Source organism: Podarcis muralis, chromosome 4, assembly GCF_964188315.1.
Source record: "Podarcis muralis chromosome 4, rPodMur119.hap1.1, whole genome shotgun sequence".
Taxonomy (NCBI): Eukaryota; Metazoa; Chordata; class Lepidosauria; order Squamata; family Lacertidae; genus Podarcis; species Podarcis muralis.
Window position 1 is genome coordinate 60,207,450 of NC_135658.1, and position 23,691 is coordinate 60,231,140.

The 23,691-nt window shown below is 42.2% G+C and overlaps 1 protein-coding gene across 4 annotated transcripts; it reads right to left on the reverse strand.

The window, feature by feature from the left end:
* Positions 1–635: 635 nt before the first annotated feature.
* PRRG1 (proline rich and Gla domain 1) lies at positions 636–13,207 on the reverse strand. 4 transcript variants are annotated; one of them, XM_028727413.2, is made up of 5 exons: positions 13,045–13,207; positions 12,140–12,215; positions 5,448–5,485; positions 4,441–4,601; positions 636–2,969 (listed from the first exon to the last, which is right to left on the reverse strand). In XM_028727413.2, the coding sequence occupies exons 3-5, from the start codon at positions 5,464–5,466 to the stop codon at positions 2,469–2,471; spliced, it is 681 nt and encodes a 226-aa protein (XP_028583246.1). In that variant the 5' UTR covers positions 5,467–5,485; positions 12,140–12,215; positions 13,045–13,207; the 3' UTR covers positions 636–2,468. The 4 variants fall into 4 exon arrangements, with proteins under 4 accessions (XP_028583246.1, XP_028583245.1, XP_028583248.1 ...); XM_028727412.2 differs by lacking the exon at positions 12,140–12,215 and having other exon boundaries at positions 13,045–13,205; XM_028727415.2 differs by lacking the exons at positions 12,140–12,215; positions 13,045–13,207 and adding an exon at positions 12,865–12,908.
* Between the last annotated feature and the right edge of the window lie 10,484 nt (positions 13,208–23,691).

Sequence of the window (23,691 nt, forward strand, 5' to 3'; positions counted from 1 at the left end):
ATTCTGTACTCACATTACCACTGTGGCTCAGAATCCAGAGTCCAAAAATTGGGAAAATGGGTGTAAACACAAAATGGGAACACACAGGGAAGCAATAAAGGAGATATAGTAGCCAGGAAAGAAAATAGGGTGTGGGGAGGAGAATGTGCACATGGGCCTACAGCTAATCACCCCACTTTTATTCTACTTAGTACACTTGGCGTAACCACAATGATCGGTGTCCTCAAGTTTAAGATCATATGCACCTTGCGAGTTGGATCTAGACTTAAGACCCACTGAAGTCAGTGGAACTTCAGTCACAGCTGAGTCCCATTGATTCCACTGGCTCTGCTTCAAGCACAACTATGCTTGGATCCAACCCATTGTCAATAGAACACCTCCCGCCAACATGGAAGCTGAAGAGAGTTGTGTGGGAGGGGGGGGGGAACCACAATTCTATTTTCTAACAGGTTCAACATTTTAAGCTTTCTTCCATTCATACGATATGCTAAATCCAAATCTGAAAGTGTGCCTATACTGTTTTAATTTGAAGAATACATCAACCAGTCATTCCCAAAATATGTGTTAGAGCAAACTACTGTGACTGTGAGAGAATCACAAGTGTGCTGAGAGAAATAAGTTGTTAAAAGTGTTCCTTTGAGACAGTGGGCATGTCTTCTTGCCACCAACCCTGTGTGAGAGGCAAGTCATTTGCCCGCGGTTCTGCGCTGGGGGTGTAGTTTTGATCACTCTGCTGCTCTTGTGTAAAACACACTGCTCTTGGGTCTCTGCGTAATATTTATTTAATAACAGTGGCTGAATGATCCAAATAACACCTATAATGCAGAAATGCAGTAGAGGTACCTGCCTTCAGAAGAGATTACTTTCTGGGCAAATCTATGCGAATCACCACTATAGAATGCCTTCAATTTCAGCTTAGGAAAACGGGGGGCCAGGTATGAGAAAGGTTGCCAGAGTCACTCTTGCCTGGTTAGCCAGACTGAAATGCTTTAGGGCAGCACTGCACAATCTTCTGCCCATCAGATGTTTTCGACCACAACTCCCACCAACCCCAGCCAGCCTGGTCAATTGTCAGTGACGATGGAACTTGTAATATGAAACACCTGGAGGACACCAGGTTACGGGGGGGGGGGGAGGGGAATTACCCTCTTCTTACCTTCATGCACTGTTGTAGTTCGCCCTGAATGGCTCAAAATAATTGGTTTTAAGAGATAAATATGTACAGGCAAGGGTCCCCACCTTCACATTTCTCACTCATTTTCCTACTCCCCCCCCCCAAATGACAAATAAGAGCTGCTATTAAAAAGGAAAAAAACCCTGGTAAAGGGGCGGGCGAAGAGAAGCAGCACTTTCTCAGCACTGATTTTGGAATAAAGTTTCTGGTTGATAGATTTCTGGTGATTTAAGCATCACCTCTTATCTGCTTTTAAAAGCCAGCATGCATAAACAAGAGACCAGTCAGATCTTAACAGCATCTCTTTGAAGTGAAAAAGCACAGACGGGTCAGAATTGAGTATTGTAACTAAAAAATCAATAGGCCATTTCATAGTGTGTAAAATATGAAATGAATACAAACATGGAGCAATTCATTGAACTGCAACCAAATACTGATAAGGTATACGCCCACTGGTCATGGGATAATTAGTACACTGGGCTCTCAAGTCAACACACTTCCCACAGAAAGTAGGAAAGAGAGAGCTTCTGTACAGGGCTTATCACATCTTATGTCAATCACAGGAAAAGCTCCCTTCCCCTGTAATCTATCGTCTCTTAACCTTTACTCTGGCAGATAGGTTGTTATAGCTGCACTGAAGACAGGAGCAAAATTAATTACTATCAGTATGTGTTTCTAGTTTGCATTATCGGAAAAATATATGTAGTACTATACTCCACCTCAGAAGCAGAGGCCTCTTTTTTTTTTTTTTTTTTTTTGCTGGAACCTACAATTAATCAGTAGTTTACCACATTTCTCACAACTGTACTAAGTGTTATTTGTCAAAATGTTTCAACCTTACTTAGGGCAATGTGCTCTCTTTGGCAGAGGCAGCTATCACCATTTATGCCAGCTGGCTTAACTGGTTTCTGTTGGGTGTGGCTTATAAAGCACAACAAGCAAAAGGACAAAAATTATTGGCCTTTTTTGGTTTTAGATTCGTGTGTGTGTGTGTGTGTGTGTGTGTGTACCTTTGTGGTTAGGGAGCCCTTTAGGTCTGCTGCAAGATCACTTCCAGCAATATAGAAAGACAGAAATTGCACCTCTGGAAGTATGCACAACCGTATCAAAGACTGCATTGTTTCCAGGGCTGGGGGAATATGTGGAACAAAAGTAATCTGGGACAGGGAAGAGGAAGTGGTGTTAGCATTACCAATCTTTAAAATGTATAATTAAGCTGCAATAAAGTGCTAAAAAAGTATTAGGCTTCCCTCCTCATCCCCTTTAAAAGAACGGGCCCAGAATTCTCGCTGCTTCATTTAGTGGTAACAGGAGTTACTGAAATGCTATTCACAATGTCTTCATATTGAGGTGGTGGATCCGAGTGATTTGCCGCCTCCTTTCTCCTTGGGCCATTTGCACCAGCCACTTCCTCATACGATGGCGGTGGGTCGTAATTTGACAGCCTGATTGATATTGAGTCTGAACGTCCGTCTGTGTAGCTCAGATATCCTGGAGAGTGTCCATTGCCTTCAAACATTTCTTCCTGGGGGGAATGAAGAATGCTGAGTGGCTGAGGAAGTGGACTGCTTCCATCTGCAACAGTTCTGTCACCTGCGACTTCTCTGGTTCTGCTATGGGCATACATGGAACGTCTATGCATTTTCTTTCTGAACAGGCACCTCCATGTGATAAATATGATAAGAATAACGAAAAAGCCAATGATTAATGGAATCACAAGGTAAAATGGATACCAGTTATGTCCTCCATTGATTTCCCCATTGAGCCTCTTTGTGTAGTCCTTCCAGAACTCCATCTGAAAATATGACAGAAGAAAATAGGTTTTCTGAGAGGTCTTTCCCCTATTTCTGATTGGAGAAATGAGAGGTTTTATGGCTGCACAAAAATACTGCTTCAAGAGTCAGCAAACAAGTATTCTGGCAGGTTTCCAGTACATGACCTCTTATCAACCAATTTTCATTTCAGTTCCATTAGACGCTCTTTTAACACTTGTGCACACATTTAAGAGTAATTATTTTCCTTTCTCATAATTGCAGGGAGAAGAGGTAGAAAAAAAGACAGTTTATCATATTGATATAAAACAGCAAAATATCTTAATAATAATAATAATAATAATAATAATAATAATAATAATAATAATTTATTATTTATACCCTGCCCATCTGGCTGAGTTTCCCCAGCCACTCTGGGCGGCTTCTAATCAAATCTTAAAAACAATACAGCATTATTACATTACTTTGTGGCATAGCACGGCTCATAAGAGCATAAGGACAATATTGAGGCCAGCATCCTGTTCTCCCAGTGGCCAACCAGAGGCCTGTGGGAAATAAGGGAGCAGAACATGAACACAAGAGCACCATCTCCTCCCATGGTTTCCAGCACTGCTGCCTCCAACTGTGGAGATAGAGCACAGACATTGTAACGAGTAGCCATTGTCTCCTTCAGACACAAAATGTTCTGTGGAGGCTGGTCCATGTCAGCAAATGGGCACTCCCCTACCAGCCCCAGTCTGCCTCAAACTGCCTGTCCTACATGCCTTCTTACTAACAACCAATACAAGGGACAGGGTGCAGTGGGTAGGCGGGACATTGGCTGTCAGTTTCCTCCTCCTTGGTTTGTTTCTCTGGTACGATTCAGCAGGGAGGATGGGGACAAAACCGTAATCAATTTGTCACTGGCTCTGATTCTACCTACTGTTGGCCTCTTGAGTTTCTACCCTACCTGGCCCAATGAGCACCAGCCACCACTAAATGTTAGTGAATACTGGGCAGTTTGGCACAGTATGGCAGTTCCCCCTCTTATCTTGGACAGCCACTTGTAACATTCAAATTTCAATTTATGGCTCAAATGGCTCCACTTTCTATTGCCAGAATATGAATCCAACAGTGAGTGAAATTACCTGAGAAACTAGGGTACAGAGATGTCACAAATTTATAGCTTGTTCAGAAGTTAGTCCTGAGTTCAGTGGGATTCACTTTTACTCACTGAATTTAATGGGCCCAACCAAGTAAAACTTAGCTGAACACCACTCAATGATTCCATTACCCAAGTGCTTGAGATAAGAGAGATGGAGGCAAGAGTTTCTAGTAATCCAGGTTCTCTTTTTTTCTTGCTTTCAATTTGCTGCAGTTTTGAACTAACTTCTCGTTCAGAGATTAAAGAAAGTTTTGTGTTCATTATGTCGAAAAGAAATATAAACCAATCAGTATCATTAAAAAGAAAGTTAACCCAGGAAGCATACCTTTACAACTGCATAGCTAACTTACCGTCTTCTCATCATTTTCAAAAGCTTCTCTTGCCTCTTCTCGGTTACAAATTTCTTCAAAGCATTCGCGTTCAATGTTTCCTTGCTTTAATTCCTCCAAAAACCCATTAGCCCGCGGATATCTTTTCAGGACAGAATTGGCTTTAGTCTCTGAGATGAACACTGCAAAAAAACAAAACCAGAGCTAGCAATTTAAAACAGAAACATTAGGTTTTATTTATTTTATTTTATTCAGGATAATTCTTTTTCTAAACCAAGAATATGTAAACTTATTTCTAAATAAAGCACGTGTGTCTAGTGATTATATATGGTTATCATTTTTAACTGTCCCAAGCACAAGGGCCTGGAGCAGTTAACAACATTTCAAACAGTACCAAGCCAGGTGAACAGGACATTCAATGCATTTTAAGTGTCAACCTCATCTCATCCCTGTAAGATTTGAACATGTTTGAATTGTCAGCACAGAAACAATCCAGCTTCCGAGGCTGGAATATAATAGCAGAAGAAGGGATGATAGATGATTCGTGGCTTTTACAGATCAAGCCAAAACCCAAGTTTTTAAATACACATCTTGTAGTGCCCAGATTCAAGGTTCGTTCAGCTGCCATAAGTCCTCTGCATGAGCCAGATGACCATGTATCTTGCTGAGCTTTTAAGGTTAGGCCAAACCTACTGTGTATGATCTGATTTGTGGAAGCCTAATCAGTGCCCATAATGGATATGCAGTTTAATCCAGGGATGAATTCTTGTGATTTCCCCACTACAGGTACTTCATATGAGCCCTTTTGTGCTAGAGTAAATACTTGACTCCTGTCAGACAGTGACGATTCTTTATTGGGGTGGAGAAAAGGAAGGATCTAATAGCTGACATAACAGCAGATATAGGCATGGAAAGGAGACAATGCCCCTTGCTCCAACACACATACTCTGACACCAAAGATCCTGGCAGGGCATTACACACTCTTCCAAGTGAAAACACAAACTACTAGAACATGCACACAAACTTACCACCATCCATGTTTAGCATTGCTGTCTGGAGAGGTCAGCTGTAACATAAAAAAAGAAGGCACCCATTGTTAAATGTGAGGAACATCTCTTATTCGAAGACATATATAAAAATGATTAAATGTTGTCAAGTTGATGGCCAGCAAAGTTTGAAAAGAGAAGCAGCTTTGTTGTTCAACTCCAGTATCTCATTTAGTAGCACTAAACACAAAAACTATATTTTTATTTAGAATAATTAATATAGTGATCATCATTAACAAAGACTGGAACGGGTAGAGAAGTTCTACTAGGTGCATAAAGCACAGGAACTTTACACAAAGGTTAGGTAATGACCGTTCATTCCTTTCAAAACATGGGAAGCCTTTTTGTTTTCATGATTTTGAATACATGAACCACATTGGCAGGATGCAGACAACAGGAGTGCTGGGTCTGGATGGGGGTTGGGGTATTCAAATTCAAACTTCTGCTCAACCATAGAGCTCATCAGCTTTTTAGAGGCTTTAAAGAGTGCTTCTCTTAATGTTTTAATTTTGCTTATTAGCAACTGTGGGCGCTTACTTTCTGGAGCATTAAAGATATAAATCTTGAACTAATTAATGGCCTTGGACAATACAATCTTCCAGTCTTCTCCATCTCACATGGCTGCTTGGAGGACAGTAATCTGGCTTGTACACTGGAAATACTGCAGACTTGGGCTTAAATGAAAACCTGCTTCACAAAGCGCTGGTCCCATTCAAAGGAAGGCAAGAACGCACATGGCTCAGCATTGCGCGAAACACATGCCTTTCTCCCACATGCGATTTGTGGATATGGGAGCAGCCCATGAGAGAAGCTGAGGAATGCAGCTCAGTTTTTCCTGGTTGCGCTTTCACATGTTGCTCTCCAGAGAAGATCTAAGCATGCCCTTCACTATAGTGTAAACAAATATCTTGAACAGAAGTAAATAAATAGTGTTCTTGAAGGTAATGAATTGCAATGCCGATACATAAATTTAGGGGATCTGTGGGTTATGAAACAGGCTAGACAGCATCTGGAGTGCATATGGCATACTGTGGTCTAGTGGTTAGAGCAGCCTCTCTCAACCTTGGGTCTCTAGATGTTGTTGGACCAAAACTCCCATCATCCCTAGCTAGCAGGCTCAGTAGTCAGGGATGATGGGAGTTGTAGTCCAACAACATCTGGGGACCCCAAGGTTAAGAAAGGCTGGGTTAGAGTTTTAGACTAGGACCTGGGAGATCAGGGTTCAAATCCCCACTTTAATTAATTGTTAAAGCCCATCCAAATAAACCACCCATCAGAAGTAAACCCCCCCACCCCGCATTTTGTCAGGACTACATTTGTTTACTGGCTCTTATTCTCATTACTCATCCTAGAGAACTCTCTGCCTTGCTTAAACCAGCTTTTAAAAAGTTCAGCGTCATCAAGCATACAGACAACACCCAACTCCTCAGATGACCTCACTCAGCAGTTTCACACAGAAGTTAAAAAGAATGGGACACAGAATCGGAGCCTGTGGCATCTCGTGGCAGACATGCCTCAGGGCCAAACAGTTGTCCCTCAGTGCTCCCTTTTAGAAATCAGGTAGGAGCAGAACCACCTGAACATCATATGGTAAACGTGAAGAGTCTATCCAAAAGGATATTGTAGTCAATGACATCAAAAGCCACTCCCTGAAGGGTCCAGGAGAATTAACAGGGTTGTACTCCTGGTATTGTTTTTTCCGGCATCAGGAGGCATAGGCCTTCTGAAACAGCAATAAAAGCAATTTCTAATGACAAACCCAGGTTTGAAGCTAGATTGAAATGAAGCTACATTTAGAAATCTACATTAGAAAACTATTTGACAACAACAAAAAGACCCTGACTGCCCTTTTTACTGAAACAATGCATTTTAATTAGAATTTAAGGATACCTTAAAAGGATACCTTGAAAGACCTACATTGCTCCCAGTACGTTTCTGAGCACAATTCAAAGTGTTGGTGCTCACCTTTAAAGCCCTAAATCGCCTTGGCCCAGTATACCTGAAGGAGGGTCTCCACCCCCATCGTTCTGCCTGAGGCCCAGCGCCGAGGGCCTTCTGGCGGTTCCCTCCCTGCCAGAGATGAGGTTACAGGAAACCAGACAGAGGGCCTTCTCGGTAGTGGCGCCTGCCCTGTGGAACACCCTTCCATCAGATGTCAAATAAACAACTATATGACGTTTAGAAGACATCTGAAGGCAGCCCTGTTTAGGGAAGCTTTTAATGTTTGATGGACTATTGTATTTTAATATTTTGTTGGAAGCCACTCAGAGTGGCCGGGGAAACGCACCCAGATGGGCGGGGTATAAATTATTATTATTATTATTATTATTATTATTATTATTATTATTATTATTATTTTATTATTATTATACCTCCCTTTTTGGAGGAGTATTAAGAGTTTGGCCTGAAAAGCAGCAAGCGTCCTAAGTAATGCACATCTAGAACATGAAAATCCTCTATCTTCTTTTTAAAACCTGGACGCCACCCAACAGAATGAAGCAACAATTCACTGCAAGGAATTTCAGTACTGCACACCAACATAATAAAACTAGATTAATCACAATTAAACAAAAATCACAACCATCAATCTGACATTAAACTCCAGCAAAATCATGAGCAAAAATGCACATCTTTAACTGGCACAAGAAGTTCAACAGCACTGGTGCCAGCTGTATCTCAGAGAGGAAAGTATTCCAAAACTGGGATCCCACCGCTGAGAAGGTAGTGCCCTGCACTACACTAAGCAAATTTTAGTTAATGGTGGTACTGGCAGAAGAGCATTATTTATTGTCATACATTGTGTATAAGCTTCTTTATGTAAATCATTACTATCAAGTGTCTACAACATGGGTAGGCAAACTAAGGCCCGGGGGCCGGATCCGGCCCAATCGCCTTCTCAATCCAGCCCGTGGACTGTCCAGGAATCAGCGTGTTTTTACATGAGTAGAATGTGTCCTTTTATTTAAAATGCATCTCTGGGTTATTTGTGGGGCATAGGAATGCGTTCACCACCCCCCCAAAAAAAATATAGTCCAGCCCCCCCCCCCCCAAGGTCTAATTGCATTGTATTTACAATGCATCTCCCCACCCCCCAAGGGAGCTAGAATTCAAAACCCAGCCTTTTCACCAAACTATACAACAAATGCCAATGACAAGTTTCCCTATCTGATAAGGTACATGTTTGTTTATTTTTTAAAAAACCAATACAACAGAGTGGTTTTGTGTATGTATACAAGACATGTGAGTTTTATGAAGCACCTTGTGGGTGTTTAGAGAACTGCATGAAATTATTGTGGGGTGCAGAGTATTCTGCAAAGCTTGCTCCCGGCTGGTTTGAGGGAGAGCAAATCCCACAAACACACACGGACATTCCTCTTAGGAGTCAACACTGAAAGGTGTTGCAAGTGCTGCTGAGGAGGGAGAGATATGGCTAATCTAATCTTGGGAGTGACTGCAATGTGCGTATGACATGGTTCAAGTCTTCCTTCTTTTTTGCCATATTTTTAGTCTACTCTTCATGCAAAGGTAAAGATATGTGTTGAATAAAAAGCAGAATAAAAAATAACCAAGCAGCAGCAACAATAAAAATAGAATTCAATATAGCAATGTTACATGCCATACAAGGTTATGGTGCCAGATGAAAGTCGAAGAACCTAAGAGCCCTGCAGGACCAGGTCAAAGACCCACCTAGTCCAGCATCCAACCAGACGCTTATGGGACACTGGCAAGCAGGTCCAGAACACAGCAACACTCTCGCCGCTTGTGATTTCCAGCAACTGGTATTTGGAAGCATACTGCCTCTGACTGTGGAGGTAGAACATAGCCATCATTCATGACTAATAACCATTGATAACCTTATCCTCCATGAATACTTCTAATCCTCACTGAAAGCCACCCAAGTTGGTGACCATCCAGTGACAGTGAATCCCATAATTTAACTACGTGCTGCATACTCACTTTTCCCTGTCTGAGCTAACTGTCCTAGAAATGATATCACTCATATCTGAACCAAGGCACTAGGATATTTTAAAACATATTGTACAACGGCCCCAATCCAAAGTTAGCCATACTATTGAATCCCATTGATAATTTGTCCGATGGAAATAGTCATAAGTAACTTCTTTTGACCTCAGCAATAGGGCTGGATTGTGGGTCAGATAATAGAATTCTGTATGCTACTCGCTTATTAAATAGATACGTAAAGAGTAAGAGGTTAGCAAAACGCTTCCAGCACAATATGACATTTTAGTAATGTGCCTTCTGAGGTAAACAAGGAACTTTTTATGGATAATGGCTGCTGGAATGTGGGGGTAGAGCTTTCCCCAATGTCAGCATTGAATTTTATATTAGGAAATGTTGTTATTTAGAATGTACCTTATGACAACATAACGTTTGGAAGTGGAGCTTGAGGGTGTCTGATTTTGCTAAGTTACAGATTTTATATTGCATGTGTCCCGACACAAATCTGTACACAATCATATGCATTACTAAGTAAACCTAATTCACGGGGGTTCTTGGGATGTCCTGTAGCCTAGATGCCCCATTAAGTTGCTACTTCATAAGGCAGTATGTACACATACAAGCCCATCTCCTGTATATGACTGGGTGTGAACACTGAGTCAGACAGGTAAAATGGCCAGAACTCTTGGACTACAAAAGTTGCAATCCTTTACCTACTTACTGAGAGTAAGCCCTGTTGAACTGAACTGATCTTATTTTAGAGTATATGTGTATAGGATTGTACTGGAAAATACACAGCTATTATACTATCATTGGAAATCTGGAGCTAAAAAGTTTCAAGCAGTGCAGGGCTAGGAAGCTTCTAAGCCTAGGGTCACTTTACATCATGGAAAAACGGCATTGCTTCAAAGCAGGAAAGTGCATGCATCATCTGTACTCTGTTGTTGTGGGAAATTCCTAATGCGTGCAGTGGCCACAATTGAGATGTAATTATGTCTGATGAGCTGCAACTCTGCCCACACAGCTCTGTGACATGTCACTCTTAGGTTTTGTCTGGGAAGGCTGGTGGTACAGCATCTGTCTTTCATACAAAAAGTCTCAGGTTCATTCCACAGCGTCTCCAGGTGTCTCCTGGGAGAGAAATGCCTGAAATCCTGGAAAGCTGCTGGCAGTCGGTGTAGCTCATACTGGGCTAGATGGACCAATGTCTGACTCCTATAAGGCACGTTTCCTGCTTCCTGTGTCTTTCCCCACACCATAATCATCATTATCATCTATACAACATGCAACACTATCAAGACCTTCACATCATCCTTTGCTACATCTGGACCTGAAGAAATTGCTTTGAACTTTTGTTGAAACTGTCAAGTACGGGCTCACAGGACTACAAATATTGCTGCTCTTGCTAATTTACTAATGATTTCTTCTATGGCAGGAATTTGAAAATGTTTACTTCTCTTAGGTCCAAGCATATTATCTGGTCTTTGCCAAGATGGTCCATTGATTTGACCCACTTTGTAGATAACTTAATTTCCGTCTTCAGTTTTTCTATATTATTCAGTTCCTTTTAAACTTTACACATTAGTGCCACTGGAACCTTGAGATCCATGAATTACAGGAAGGCACCTAGTACTTCCTTGAGACTTATTCTTTTAGTCTGTATTGGCATTCCATTGATTTTCCAGGTCTGTTTCTATTAATGACTCTTTATGTCATTTTAAAGTTAGTCATGACCCTTAGAACTTTCATTCACTGTTTCCCAAATTTACATATGTGTGCTATTTCATAAGTGTCTATGTTTTCTTAACTCGTTCCAGTAAAAAATCAAGCTGCTGAAATACTTAAAAACAACCTGCGAAATTCTAATACACCCCTCAGGCAACAAAAGTCATTCTGGTCAACAATGTAAACTGCAAAAACAGCTTACTAAGCAAAATGTTAAAGCCATAGTCAGGAAGCAGAAGTTTCCTGTTTAAAAGCCATCCACTGGGCTTTGTGTTCAACAACTACTGTCTGTCGAAGCCAACCCCAGGATATTGATTGCTGATGCATTTGATAGATAGCAATTGTTGAACACAATTGCATTCTTTCCTTTATGTCTTACCAGAGGCCCTCCTCCATGTGCATAGGGTAGAATACCCTGCACAAGGAGTTCTCCCCCTTTCAAACTGTATTTCACAGCAACCCTGCGGGATAGGTTAAGCCAAGCTCAAGGTCACCCAGTGAACTTCAAGGCCAATGGAGGATTTGAACCCTGATCTCCCAGATCCTAGGCCAACACACTAACCACTACACCATGCAGGTTCTCAAATATTTGTGTGCTAGCATCTAAACAGCTGAGGATATTAACATGTGTTATCTATGCATTTTAAACCTCATTTCATGCTAAAATATATGCATAAGTAGGGTCAGCCTACTTATGTGTACTTCAAAACAGAAGGAGACTAAATACATGCATGTACCTTTCATATTTAATGCACAGGTCTGTACTTGGGCCTTCACATAGCCAAATCAAAACATGTGAAATCTGTGCCATCACCAAACACACACTTCCAACACAGCCAGCAAAATTCGAAGTCTCAGACAAGAAACTTTAAAAAGAACATTTAGTTCTGCACTGCTAGCGCAAGCAGAGATATATTAGACACCAAGTAACCAAACACAGCCACTTGGCAGCGCACACGCCTTCTGCAGCATACTTTGAAGTACAATACCTTCTTTTTGTAAAAAACCGCATGGCAGGTCAAAGATGCCTATGACACAGAAAGGGCTGTAGGAGGTCAAATCTCACTGCAGAAAAACAAAGATAGTGCAGAGCAATTTCCTGATAAATTAAAAACGGGTGAGAATGGAAAGCGAGTGCTTGATGCTGCGAAAGGGAGGGAGGTGGTGGGGGACATAAGGTTACTTCGTGCAGAGAAGCCATTTCACAGGGAGGAAGCAGGCAGCTGCCCGTGATCGGAAAGCGAGGAGGACAGGCCATTCTCTCCCCCTTCCGATTCATTTAAAACGCCCTTTTGGAGTACTTGGAGCCAGCTCCCTCCTCGGGACGCAAATCTCAGAACTACTTTTGTCTTAAAGCAATTAGATCACTTGCTCCTAAAACTTCCCATCATCTCGGCTTCCGAAAACAAAAAACCGAATCCGACAATAGCGTCTCTCCAAAACTTGGGCTGCGACCCTCTGAAATAAGTCCTGCCGGGCACAAAACATCAGCCCACAACAAACCAAACTCCCTGCGCCCAGATCAACATCTGGCTGGCTGACACCCAGCCAGCCACCTACCAAGCAACTCCTGCGGCAGTCAGGAAGGAGACCTCCCCTTCCCAACAGCGAGGATCACCGGATACAGGAGAGGGGGCGCCCGGAGAGCTGCCCAAAGGAAACCCCGCTTTGTTATTGCCAGCAGCAGCAGCAGCAGCACTCCCGCGGCCCCTACCCAGGGAAGAAGAGCCAGGCTCCGGGACTTCTCTGCCCAGCTCATCTCCCGCCGCCACCTTCCCAAAGCCGTTCCCAGACCCAAAAAACTCCCTCACTTCCTCCCTCATCTCCCCCCCCCCCCCGCCAGCGCCCTTCCTCCCCCCGCCAGGCGCCGGGAAGCGGCCCAGAAGCCACGAACCTCTCCGCGGCAGGAGCGCGCCGCAGCCTCCCTCCTTGACGCGCCGCACCTCCTTCCCTCCGGCAGCCTCGGAGAACTTCCCGGCGCTGCAGCGCTCCCAGTTCAGAAAGGCGCATCCAGCGCAGGCGCAACGCGCGCCTGACAACACCCCCGCGACGTTAGGGAAGCTGGGAAAAAAGGAAAGCGGCGCGCGGGGGCGGGGAGACCCTCGCCCCTCCTACGACAATGGCTCTCTAATCCGGTGTTGCTTCTTTGTGGGGTCACAGCCAATTCGCTGGAGGCGAAAGGCTGGATCTGTGCATCCCAGCTACTTAGCCGGAGCAATCCGTCTCAACCAAGAGAGGCAGGCCTTCCGTGGAGAAAGCAGTGGGCATGCCGAAGAAACGCCTGGCTTCCATATGCTGCTAACTTCGGCTTGCTCACTCCGAGCTTGGCGCCGAAATGTCTGCTCCCATGGCTTAGCTCCGTAAGCGGCGTGACCTGGCAAGGGAACATACAGCATATTTGATAATTTTTTTTTGCCTTTAAATGTTAAACCCGCGGGAACGGCCATAGCTACGAATATTCACCACCCACTTGAGACATCCTCACCCAAACCTTTCTTGCTAGGGGCCTGTTGCAGCTTTTTTCTCTACTGCCCCATGGTGCACAGACACCAGACCTGGGAAAAGCAAGGAGGCTGTGCAGAAAACCTCTACCAGAATTGAAGGTTTCCTTCTACCTTATTTGTCGTGAGAAAAATAGCCCGCTGCGTATTGATTAGTCGACAGTTAATGATTGTGTCCGTCCCTCCCCTAGTAAATTAACAAGAAATATACGATCAACAATGTATCCTTAAGCACACAAAAACATTTATTGTTTGTCACATACCAGGAAAATATTATGGGTGGAACTCAACCAAATTTTACTCCGTAGATCTATTGAAGTTATGTTTGTTAACTTCAAAGGGTTTATAGCTGTGGTGGAAATGGACTGTGAGGGGCTGAATAGACTCTTTAATGCTTCACATACAGATTGCTTTAACATCTAGCTTTTGTTTTTGAAATAAATATAGATATTTTCAACACCTTCCCTTTTCTGGTCCATTAAATGTGTCTCTTCAGTTCCAGCACCAGAGCAGCAAGTGAGATCTTGTCAAAATTCCCCATAATATTGCAGCAGAAACTATGAAAAGCAAATTAAACTTTGCTGTTAGGCTTTTTGCACATATGTACCAGTTTGGTTTTATCAAGTACAAACCTATGCACACATTGCTACAGTATTTACTCCAGCTCCAGTGCAGTCCCGCTGTAGGTGTTTGATGCTGAGTACACATGACATTATCTGCAGTCTATATCTGCTTCCATAATGGCACCCATGGTGGGTTTGCTCACACTTTCTGGGCACAATTTCTTAAGGAATTTACAATCGTTATTGGCCATTCACTGGTATTAGATCCCGAACTGGCTTCTATTTTGTTATAAATTAATGCTGACCTAGCTTAAAAACCTTTGGTAATTTTCCTTTTAGTTACGGTTAGACTGGGTATAACACGGGCATGGAATACTGTATGTTTCTGTTATTAATGTGAATTACTGGTATAAGAAGCTTTGTTATAAGAAGTTTTGTTGGCACTGCAAACCATTGAAGTTAATCACACATCCACACACACAAAATTCAAACCGGCTTCCATCTGATTTGAAAACTGAAGTTGCAGTTAAGCTAATGTGAACATTTCAGGTACTTGTTGCACCTGCACAGATTATGGCTTTATTGCATAGGAGTTTGGGGAGCAGAGTTGCAGCTGTGGGGAAAACAAGCCAGGTAATGTGCATCGAGTGACAGCATCCCCATCACTTTCTCGTGTATACAGCGACGTAAAAATGCACCTTAAAATGCAGTATATAAGTGTGTGAGAGAGAGTGTGTATGTGTGAACAACCTTGCTGCCTTTTAAGCTGCTAATATGTATGTAGCCCAAGAGGCAGCAATATTATAGTGCAATCCTGTACCTGCTTACCCAAAAGAAAGTCAGATTGAGTTCACAGGGCTTCCTTCCAGGCAGGTGGATACAGTAATGCATCCCTAATCTATAATATAAAGTGTACACCTTCTTAAACACTTGGTCAACAGGAGGGAGTGAAACACCTTTACTTTCAGGTACTTTATCTGCCTAACAACTTTATTCTCTAAGCAGAGGCGTACCTAGGCTCCCCGGGCAAGGAGTTGTATCCATACCTCCAAAGCCAGGAGAGACCATGGACCAGAAACTCAAAAAGTTTGCTTTTCACCAGCCATTGCACTCTGAGCCATGGTGGAGAAGTGCAATTTTGGGCCCCCTGGTCCTCCACCCCTGGCAGGGGCCAACCTTATCAACCCCTAGTTAGGGTCCTGGCTGTAAGCAATTTGCAGTCAATTGCAAAGCCTGCATTAATTTAAGAGACTGAGCATGTCACCACTGGCAGGCATATTACAACATTGCAAAAATAGCTTATCAGGTAAGTATCTTCCTTAGCAAACTAGATGGGGGTTGGGTGCTGCGTGCTGTTTTATCTTGCTTACAGATAATCCCTCTTAAACAAGGTTCAGCCACGTTGGCTAGGCGCTGCATATTGCATATTTACCCTGCTGATGTCTGTGCTACAGTTGTCATTACAAGTCCAGTTTCCAGGGCTACCTGATACCTATTAACCTGACCTGATTTATTTCAGGCTAGTCATCAACAGCTGTTTTAAACAAATATGTAGATTGACAATGTAGAGGGTCAAGGACATTATTTGCACTTAAATTCATACAGTGAGAAAGATGTACAGTCCAATCCTACGCATGTTTGCTCAGGAGTAATTCCTATGGTTCAAAGGGTTAACTTCCATGTAAGTAAGTGTGCATAGAATTGTGCATAGAATCATTTGCCTGACTGAACTAGTAGCACTCATTAAACATACATACATTCAGAGCTCTTGTATTCTTTCTACCCTACATGTGACAGAGAGAACATGCACTGAGGTCTGATTGGCATTTGGCTCTGGAGCAAATTGCATTTCTTCCTCTGATCCCTGTTACCTTGTACAGGAGCCTACATGCCTTACCAGGTATATATGTTGACATATATTTGACCTCACTCCAAGGGCAGCACCAGTAATTTAGCGTTAGGTTAGATTTAAGTTCAGTTCAGCTTGCTTCAGCTGCTTTATAAATCAAGCTATGTGGCTTGTTTCAAAAACAAAATTGTTCAATTTTAATGAAATTAATTCAATTATTAGTTCAATATATGTACACAAACACTTTTTAAAATATAGCCTCGAGTCCCAGAAATCTATAAAGAATGATTGCTGCCCTGATTTTTCACAGTGAGAGCTCATGCAACAGTTTCATTGCATGGCGCTGTGACTAAAAGTGAGCTGAGCTGGCCAAAGTTAACAGCCTGGGGGAGCTGTGTGAAAGGACTGGTATTTCTGGTGCTTCCAGACAGTTACTGTAAGTCAGGTGGGATTTAATCACACACTGGTAAGTTCAGGTTGCACAATTAAAGCTGGTTTGGAGTTATCGTGCTACAAACCTGGTTCTCCAAAAAATAGGACTATCAGTGATAAGGAAAATGATGAGATCTGTTTGCAGCAGAGGAGAAAATGCCCCAGCTTTGATCCCTTGATTCTCTGGGTAGGACTCTTCTTTCTGAAGAGCTGCTGTCCATTAGTATGTACGCAATGCTGAACAGATTAACTTGGCAGGAGGCAGCTTTGTATTGTTATAGGTTTGGGGTAGAGGCCGACTCCCAATCACCTCTAGATTCAGCAAAAGGGTTAGAGTTTGAGCAAACTCATAAATCCGCAAGTTAAGTACGGTAGTTTGGTTAAAACTATGAAGAGGGAACAGTTTTGCTTGCTCCCTATCATTCCAAGCCTGCTATAATGCTAAAGCAGAGAGATGGCACTTTCCAGTGGTGGCACTGCTACTGGAAAATTAAGTTGGGAGATTGGTTGGCCACATCAGACCCACAGGCTGCTGATTCACCTGCTATGATATTTGTTGTGGCACAAAATTGATGATAAGGTGACTTGTGTTGGAATAGCATGATTTAAAAATATGCACATCTCCCATCTTAATACAAATTGCAAACATGCACTGGATTATGGAGAAAGCTAGAGAGTTCCAGAAAGACATCTACTTCTGCTTCATTAACTATGCAAAAGCCTTTGACTGTGTCTCCTACAGCAAACTATGACAAGTTCTTAAAGAAATGGGAGTGCCTGCTCACCTCATCTGTCTCCTGAGAAATCTCTATGTGGGACAAGAAGCTACAATTAGAACTGGATATGGAACAACTGATTGGTTCAAAATTGGGAAAGGAGTGCGACAAGGCTGTATATTGTCTGCCTGCTTATTTAACTTATATGCAGAATTCATCACACGAAAGGCTGGGCTGAATGAATCCCAAGCCGGAATTAAGATTGCCGGAAGAAATATCAACAACCTCAGATATTCAGATGACACAACCTCGATGGCAGAAAGTGAGAAGGAATGGTAACAGATGGTGACAGCAGCCATGAAGTAAAAAGACGCCTGCTTCTTGGGAGAACAGCAATGACAAACCTAGACAGCATCTTAAAAAGCAGAGACATCACCTTGCCAACAAAGGTCCATATAGTTAAAGCTATGGTTTTCCCAGTAGTGATGTATGGAAGTGAGAACTGGACCATAAAGAAGGCTGATAGCCGAAGAGTTGATGCTTTTGAATTATGGTGCTGGAGGAGACTCTTGAGAGTCCCATGGACTGCAAGAAGATCAAACCTCTCCATTCTTAAGGAAATCAGCCCTGAGTGCTCACTGGAAGGACAGATCCTGATGCTGAGGCTCCAATACTTCATGAGAAGAGAAGACTCCCTGGAAAAGACCCTGATGTTGGGAAAGATGGAGGGCACAAGGAGAAGGGGACGACAGAGGACGAGATGGTTGTACAGTGTTCTCAAAGCTACCAGCATGAGCTTGACCAAACTGCGGGAGGCAGTGGAAGACAGGAGTACCTGGTGTGCTCTGGTCCATGGGGTCAGGAAGAGTTGGACACGACTAAACAACAACAACAAAGTGCATGTTGCTAAATCAAAGGGACGTTCCTATTCTCCTCCTCCTCCTCCTCCTCCTCCTCCTCCTCCTCCTCCTCCTCCTCCACACAATTGCTTCAAAATAAAAAGGATGCACACCACTTATCCCAGCAGGTCACCTCTGGACTGACTTTTCCCCTGATATAAGATTCCAAGTGAGATCTGCAAGATCAATAAAGCAGTGAAATAAATGCATTTAGCCACCAACGGTCACTGGAATTTTCTTTGGGTCCAATTGCAAATGCTAGAGCAGCAGTCAATAGGCATTTGGCTGTTGTACAAGTAGAAAGACTGCAGACAAAGTAAACAATTTTGTCCCAAGAATACAAGTTGTGTACATACAAGGTGTTTTTTGTGTGATTCCTTATTAAACTAATGAGTAAGTGTGTATGCAATTTTTGCATATATATATGGAGATAATGCCATGAGTTATATAATATTGTCTTTAAGCCAGGGGTGGGAACCTGTGATGTTGGACTCCATCAGCCCCAGCCAGTGTGGCTAGCAGGCAAGGATGGGAACTGTAGCCCAGGAACATCTGGAATGCTGCAGTTTCTACATCCTGGCTTTAAATAGCCATATACCTGCTATAAAATGATAAGGCAACAATTTAAATTTGGTTGCAGTGCAGAAATGCCTCATCAGACACACCCTATGGACTTGCATATCTTTTCACAGAGCAGCAGCCTCTCTACCATTCGCAAACTGTTTTGTAATTCACCCAACAAGTTTCAAAAGCTACTTTGAAAATGAAAGTCTGTGTCTCAGCTGGTGATGCCGTTCATGATACTTCACTGACACTGCAATTCAGTTCATGCCTACTGAATTCTATGGAACTTACTCCCAGGTAAGTGCATATAGATTAGCCTGACTGCCTAAATAGTCTGGTTGAGAGCTAGCAAGCTATTTACAAGTGTACAAGCGACGGCACAGATGCAGTGGGATATTTGACAGCACAGCAGCATTCAGTACGGTACATAAATGGTTGTTTTCTGAGAAATAATTTTAAAAGGCAAAGTATGTACAATGACACAATCTGTACGCTCTCCTGAACTTTGTCAATTCGGCTCTGAACTGTGTGTTTGTTCTTTAAACCACTAATTCCCAAGCAGCCAACACTGCAATACCAGCACACTGACTATGGACCAAGTCCTACTGAATGCAATGGAACATTTCCTAGTATACAGGCAGAGAACTGGCTACTAGTCAATTTGCAGTGATAAACTTAATAATTATTTTGATTTTCCATTCTGATTTATAGATGAGATCTGTACAGCTTGCTCTTCTGATCAATTTCATTAATACGTTATGTCACAATATTTACCGTAATTGTATTATCTTTGTGCTGTGCCCTTTTGTCATTTTTTTGTGCAAATATTTGCATGAGCTGTATAGCTATTTGTGACAAGGAAGATCTGAGATAGAGTACATTGATCCAAATAATGTTTGCTTATGTGTTTATAGGTAATAAATTACCATATTGGATTGCAACGTACCTGGTCAATTATATTTAGATCTTTGTTGTTTACTGAAATAACATTTATATCCTTTTCAGCAGCAATGCAGTTTTTATCACCTCATTTCACAGTGCCCAACCTCACAAATTAATTGCAGCAGGTTCCATCCATTGCAATGTGCTTTGGTTCTGCATTTTGTATTACTCGTATGCTCCCTATTGCTGTTTAATCTTCCAATCACAGTGCAATTAGCACACCAAAACAGCATCTCCCCTAGAGAGTGTGAATCATTATTACAAGAAAAAAATAATATTATCAGTGCCCTATTATAGACAACCAGGGATTAAGTTCTCTCTCTTGGGAGTTATGTTTAATTATGGTGTATAACTTATAGGCCACAAGTGTTAGAAACCGATAAGAGAAGGTGAAGCTAACTGTCCATATTTAGTATTCAGACAGCACTGCCCTGAGCTGTGGCCTGTAACAGACTGAACAGAGATGAAGAACAGTTTAATCTAGCTGAAATTGGGCATCTAATAGATCCTGCCCCATACATTAGATGGTTAACTACTTAAAAGTATTTGGATAATATGTATGAGTTCAGGGATGCCAGCCAGACTCCCCTAAATTCCTGGACCCAGTAAGAATTTAAATAAGCCTTTTGAACCCCTGGATTCAGCATGGTTTTAAAATATAAACCAGGCTAGCTTCCTCATGAGCATGGGGAACAAAGGAAAGGTGATGGGCCATTAAGAAAGCAAAAGGGAGGGGACTCTCTGCCAGACGGCCAATGGGTGGGGCCCCTCCTCCAGCTCTTAGATAGCTAGCAGGACATAAGCCAGAATTTAGGGCAGAGAAAAAAGGTTGCAGCCTGGGTAAAAGCAGCAAGCTGGAGGGGCAGAGCGCAATGTTTCTGTCTGAATCCAAGATGGTAGCTATGGGGAAAACAATACCCTTTTGGGGTGTTGATGCTGTGAACTCCTCCATTGCAGGTGCAGGTTGCATAAACGTGTAAATAAACCACATATCATAAAGACACCACAGTTTCCACTGTGCCTCATTGCCAAAAGGAAACACAAACACTGGGTAAGTGCCTGGAACCCCTGGACTCTCAAGCTGCTTGGAGTTTGGGGTGCAACAGTAAGAAAAAGTGATTGTACTATGCAAGCAAGCAAGCTTGTTATTTGGATCTTGATATAGAATTCCGTGTCCAATAATAGGCAACCATCATTTCAATGATATATAGCAGTAAACAAAGAAGTTCTATATACATCAAGTTATTTCCTCCTTGAACTTATAGATGCATGTTGCTTCGCTTACTACATGGGGCAGTAGTTACATTGCTACCCAGTCACCAACAATCAGCAGCAAGTCTGGGTTCACGCTTCCAACTCTGCTAACCATGGTTTATTGTTTTCCCCCACTGATACCTACAGTGGTTGATGCTGATAGCTTAGACCAGGCGTGGCCAAACTTGGCTCTCCAGCTGTTTTGGGACTACAACTCCCATCACCCCTAGCTAACAGGACCAGTGGTCAGGGATGATGGGAATTGTAGTCCCAAAACAGCTGGAGGGCCAAGTTTGGCCATGCGTGGCTTAGACCAAATCCCAACTTCAAAACAGGAGGCTCTTGGTTCATCTTCTATTTCCCAAGCCGAGCTTGTATCACAGTACTAGAACGGTAATTTCTGCCTAAAAGAAGGCTCCTAGCTAGGACTAGGACCAGAGTTCTTGTTCAAACAAAATTCAGAGATATACAGTCTAGGGAGATATCATGCATACAAATGACAAATGGCAAAGTTACAAAACAAAGTGGGATACGGTACATCTATAATTCTTCTGTATCTTTACTTCTGTTGGAATGCCAAGGATTCATAGTTCATACAGCCTGCTCCTGAAATATGCTGCACCACAGTGAGCTCAGGGTCTGTGGTCAAAATACTTAAAGCTGGGGATGGCTCATCTGTGTTAGCAGACCCGAGTGACATGCCCTTAATTCTCTCTCTCTCCATTATAGATAGCTAACCAGTGGCTGTATGTGAATGCGCTTTACTGTGTAAGGCTCCAGGTACAGAGACAACTGAAAACCTGCAAGGACACCAGTCTGCTGCCTGTAAATAAGTGACATTTTTCATGTGCTATTTTGGAAACATACATACTTATTTCAAGCCAAAAATGAAATGCATTCATCAATTGCCTATGACATGAAAAAGGGATAGTGGCTGTCACTTCAGCCTTGATCACAAAAAATGCAAGGAAAAATAATATGCCAGTAGTCCTGATATTGTTGGAATCTGACTGTCGTCAGGCCCAGCCAGCATGGCCATGGTCAGGTATGATGGAAGTTGGAGTCCAACAGTATCAGGAGGGAAAACCATTCCTGCCCCTGCTCTAAAGCAATTCATTTTAGCCAGTGCTCTTTTTCTAGAAAAAGAGGTGCCAGAACACACCATGAACACCTTCCTCCTTCACCTGAGAGGTGCTGGAACTGAGTTCCAGTGCGTTCCGGCTGAAAAAAAGCCCTGATTTTAGCTATGGTCATATTCAGAATAGTGAGAAACCAATACTCTACAGTAAAATCTTTAGAAACTACGTAAGAGCTAATTTTTACAATTTGCCAGTTAGCATAATGCATACACCACAGTTCCAGACACTATGTTCATAATATAATACTGTGAAACGTCAGATAAAATATTTCTTTTAATACAAAGCACCAAAGTCAAAGTGATTTTTATTTACTGGAGTGGGAAAAAACGCCAACATTTCCTCTACTTAGCAAAATCGATTTTGATGCCATGGGAAAAACTCCATGTAGAGTTGAAATATCCATATCATTAACAACAGTTTGTCTAGTCAACCGTCTCACTTGAATGTGCCTGCTCTGTTCCAGCTGAGTCTTGTCTTTTACAAATTTAATTTTTCAGACTTTGATCTCTCTGATCCAACTGTTCTCAACTCTCTTTCCATGAAATTCAAAGGAAGGACTGTGAAATGAACAAATATATTTAATATTTGTTGAGTGAATGCTCCAGACTATTCTTGGATGGTTGGTACTTTTTACCCTTTTCGTGGGAAGTAGCCCTGAGAAAAAGCTCTGCAGTATATAGCCACAACACATGGGACAATCACAATGACCAGTAATGCTTGCAGTTGTGGATCATGAACTGCCATCACTGAGCAATCTGTGCTTCTTGCTTCATTTGTCACAAATATCACCGTAGTTGTTGCTGTGATAATTATAATTAAAAAAAGATGGACAGAGAAACAAGATATACCAAGCTCAGCTGGAAGAGTTACACATGCCCTTAATAGCATTTCAGTTGGCCTAGTTTGTTTTCATAGTGGTTAAACTGCTTGGGCGAATCCACAGTTAACCCACAAGCCATTCCCTTATATAAGGCTTCATACTTCCCCTGCCTATATTGCTTTAATATTATAAGTATATCAGTAGTGTAGTAGTAAATTTTAAAGTGCAGGAGCTCTTCATGAGAATCCATATCACAAAAAGTCAAATGAACCCATTACCTTTTTATGCTACTTGACAACCATTTATTTCATATTATGTGGCATGAGGCCCATATAAAACAGTTGCCCCAGACACATGGCAATATGGGGAAATTTATTAGACTAAAATGTTGGTCAGTTTTCATATACCTTCTCCTAGGTCTGCTTTGTGTTTGGCTGCTCTTTGCGGAGAAACATTTGTTAGCTGCTTTCGTTGCTCATATTTTATTGTAAAGTTTTGAAAATGCACTAGAAAATACTTTGAAAACCAAGAGTCAAAATGATGAGGGTAGCTTTGTTGATATATTTGCTCATTCATACACAGAGCAGCAATACAGAACATGATACCCAATTTATTAGGAGCAGCTTAAAGTTGTAGAATAGTGAGCTGCCAAAGGGCATCATGTTGGAATTTGGAATGAGCATCATGTTGCATTTGGAATGAGCATCATGTTGGAATTTGGAATGAGCATCATGTTGGAATTTGGCTGGCTGGATCTAAGTTACATCCCTGATGTGGCATTATTGTAATCCTATGCATAGTTCCATGGGGGTAAACACCATGAAACCCAGTGGTGCTTACTTCTGAATGCATAGGTTGAACT

Bases quoted from the DNA above. Each gene is read 5' to 3' on its own strand.
- PRRG1 (XM_028727413.2), bottom strand. The intron at 2,970-4,440 runs GTAAGTTAGCTA...TCATATTTTCAG, and splicing joins TTGAAAATGATGAGAAGACG to ATGGAGTTCTGGAAGGACTA.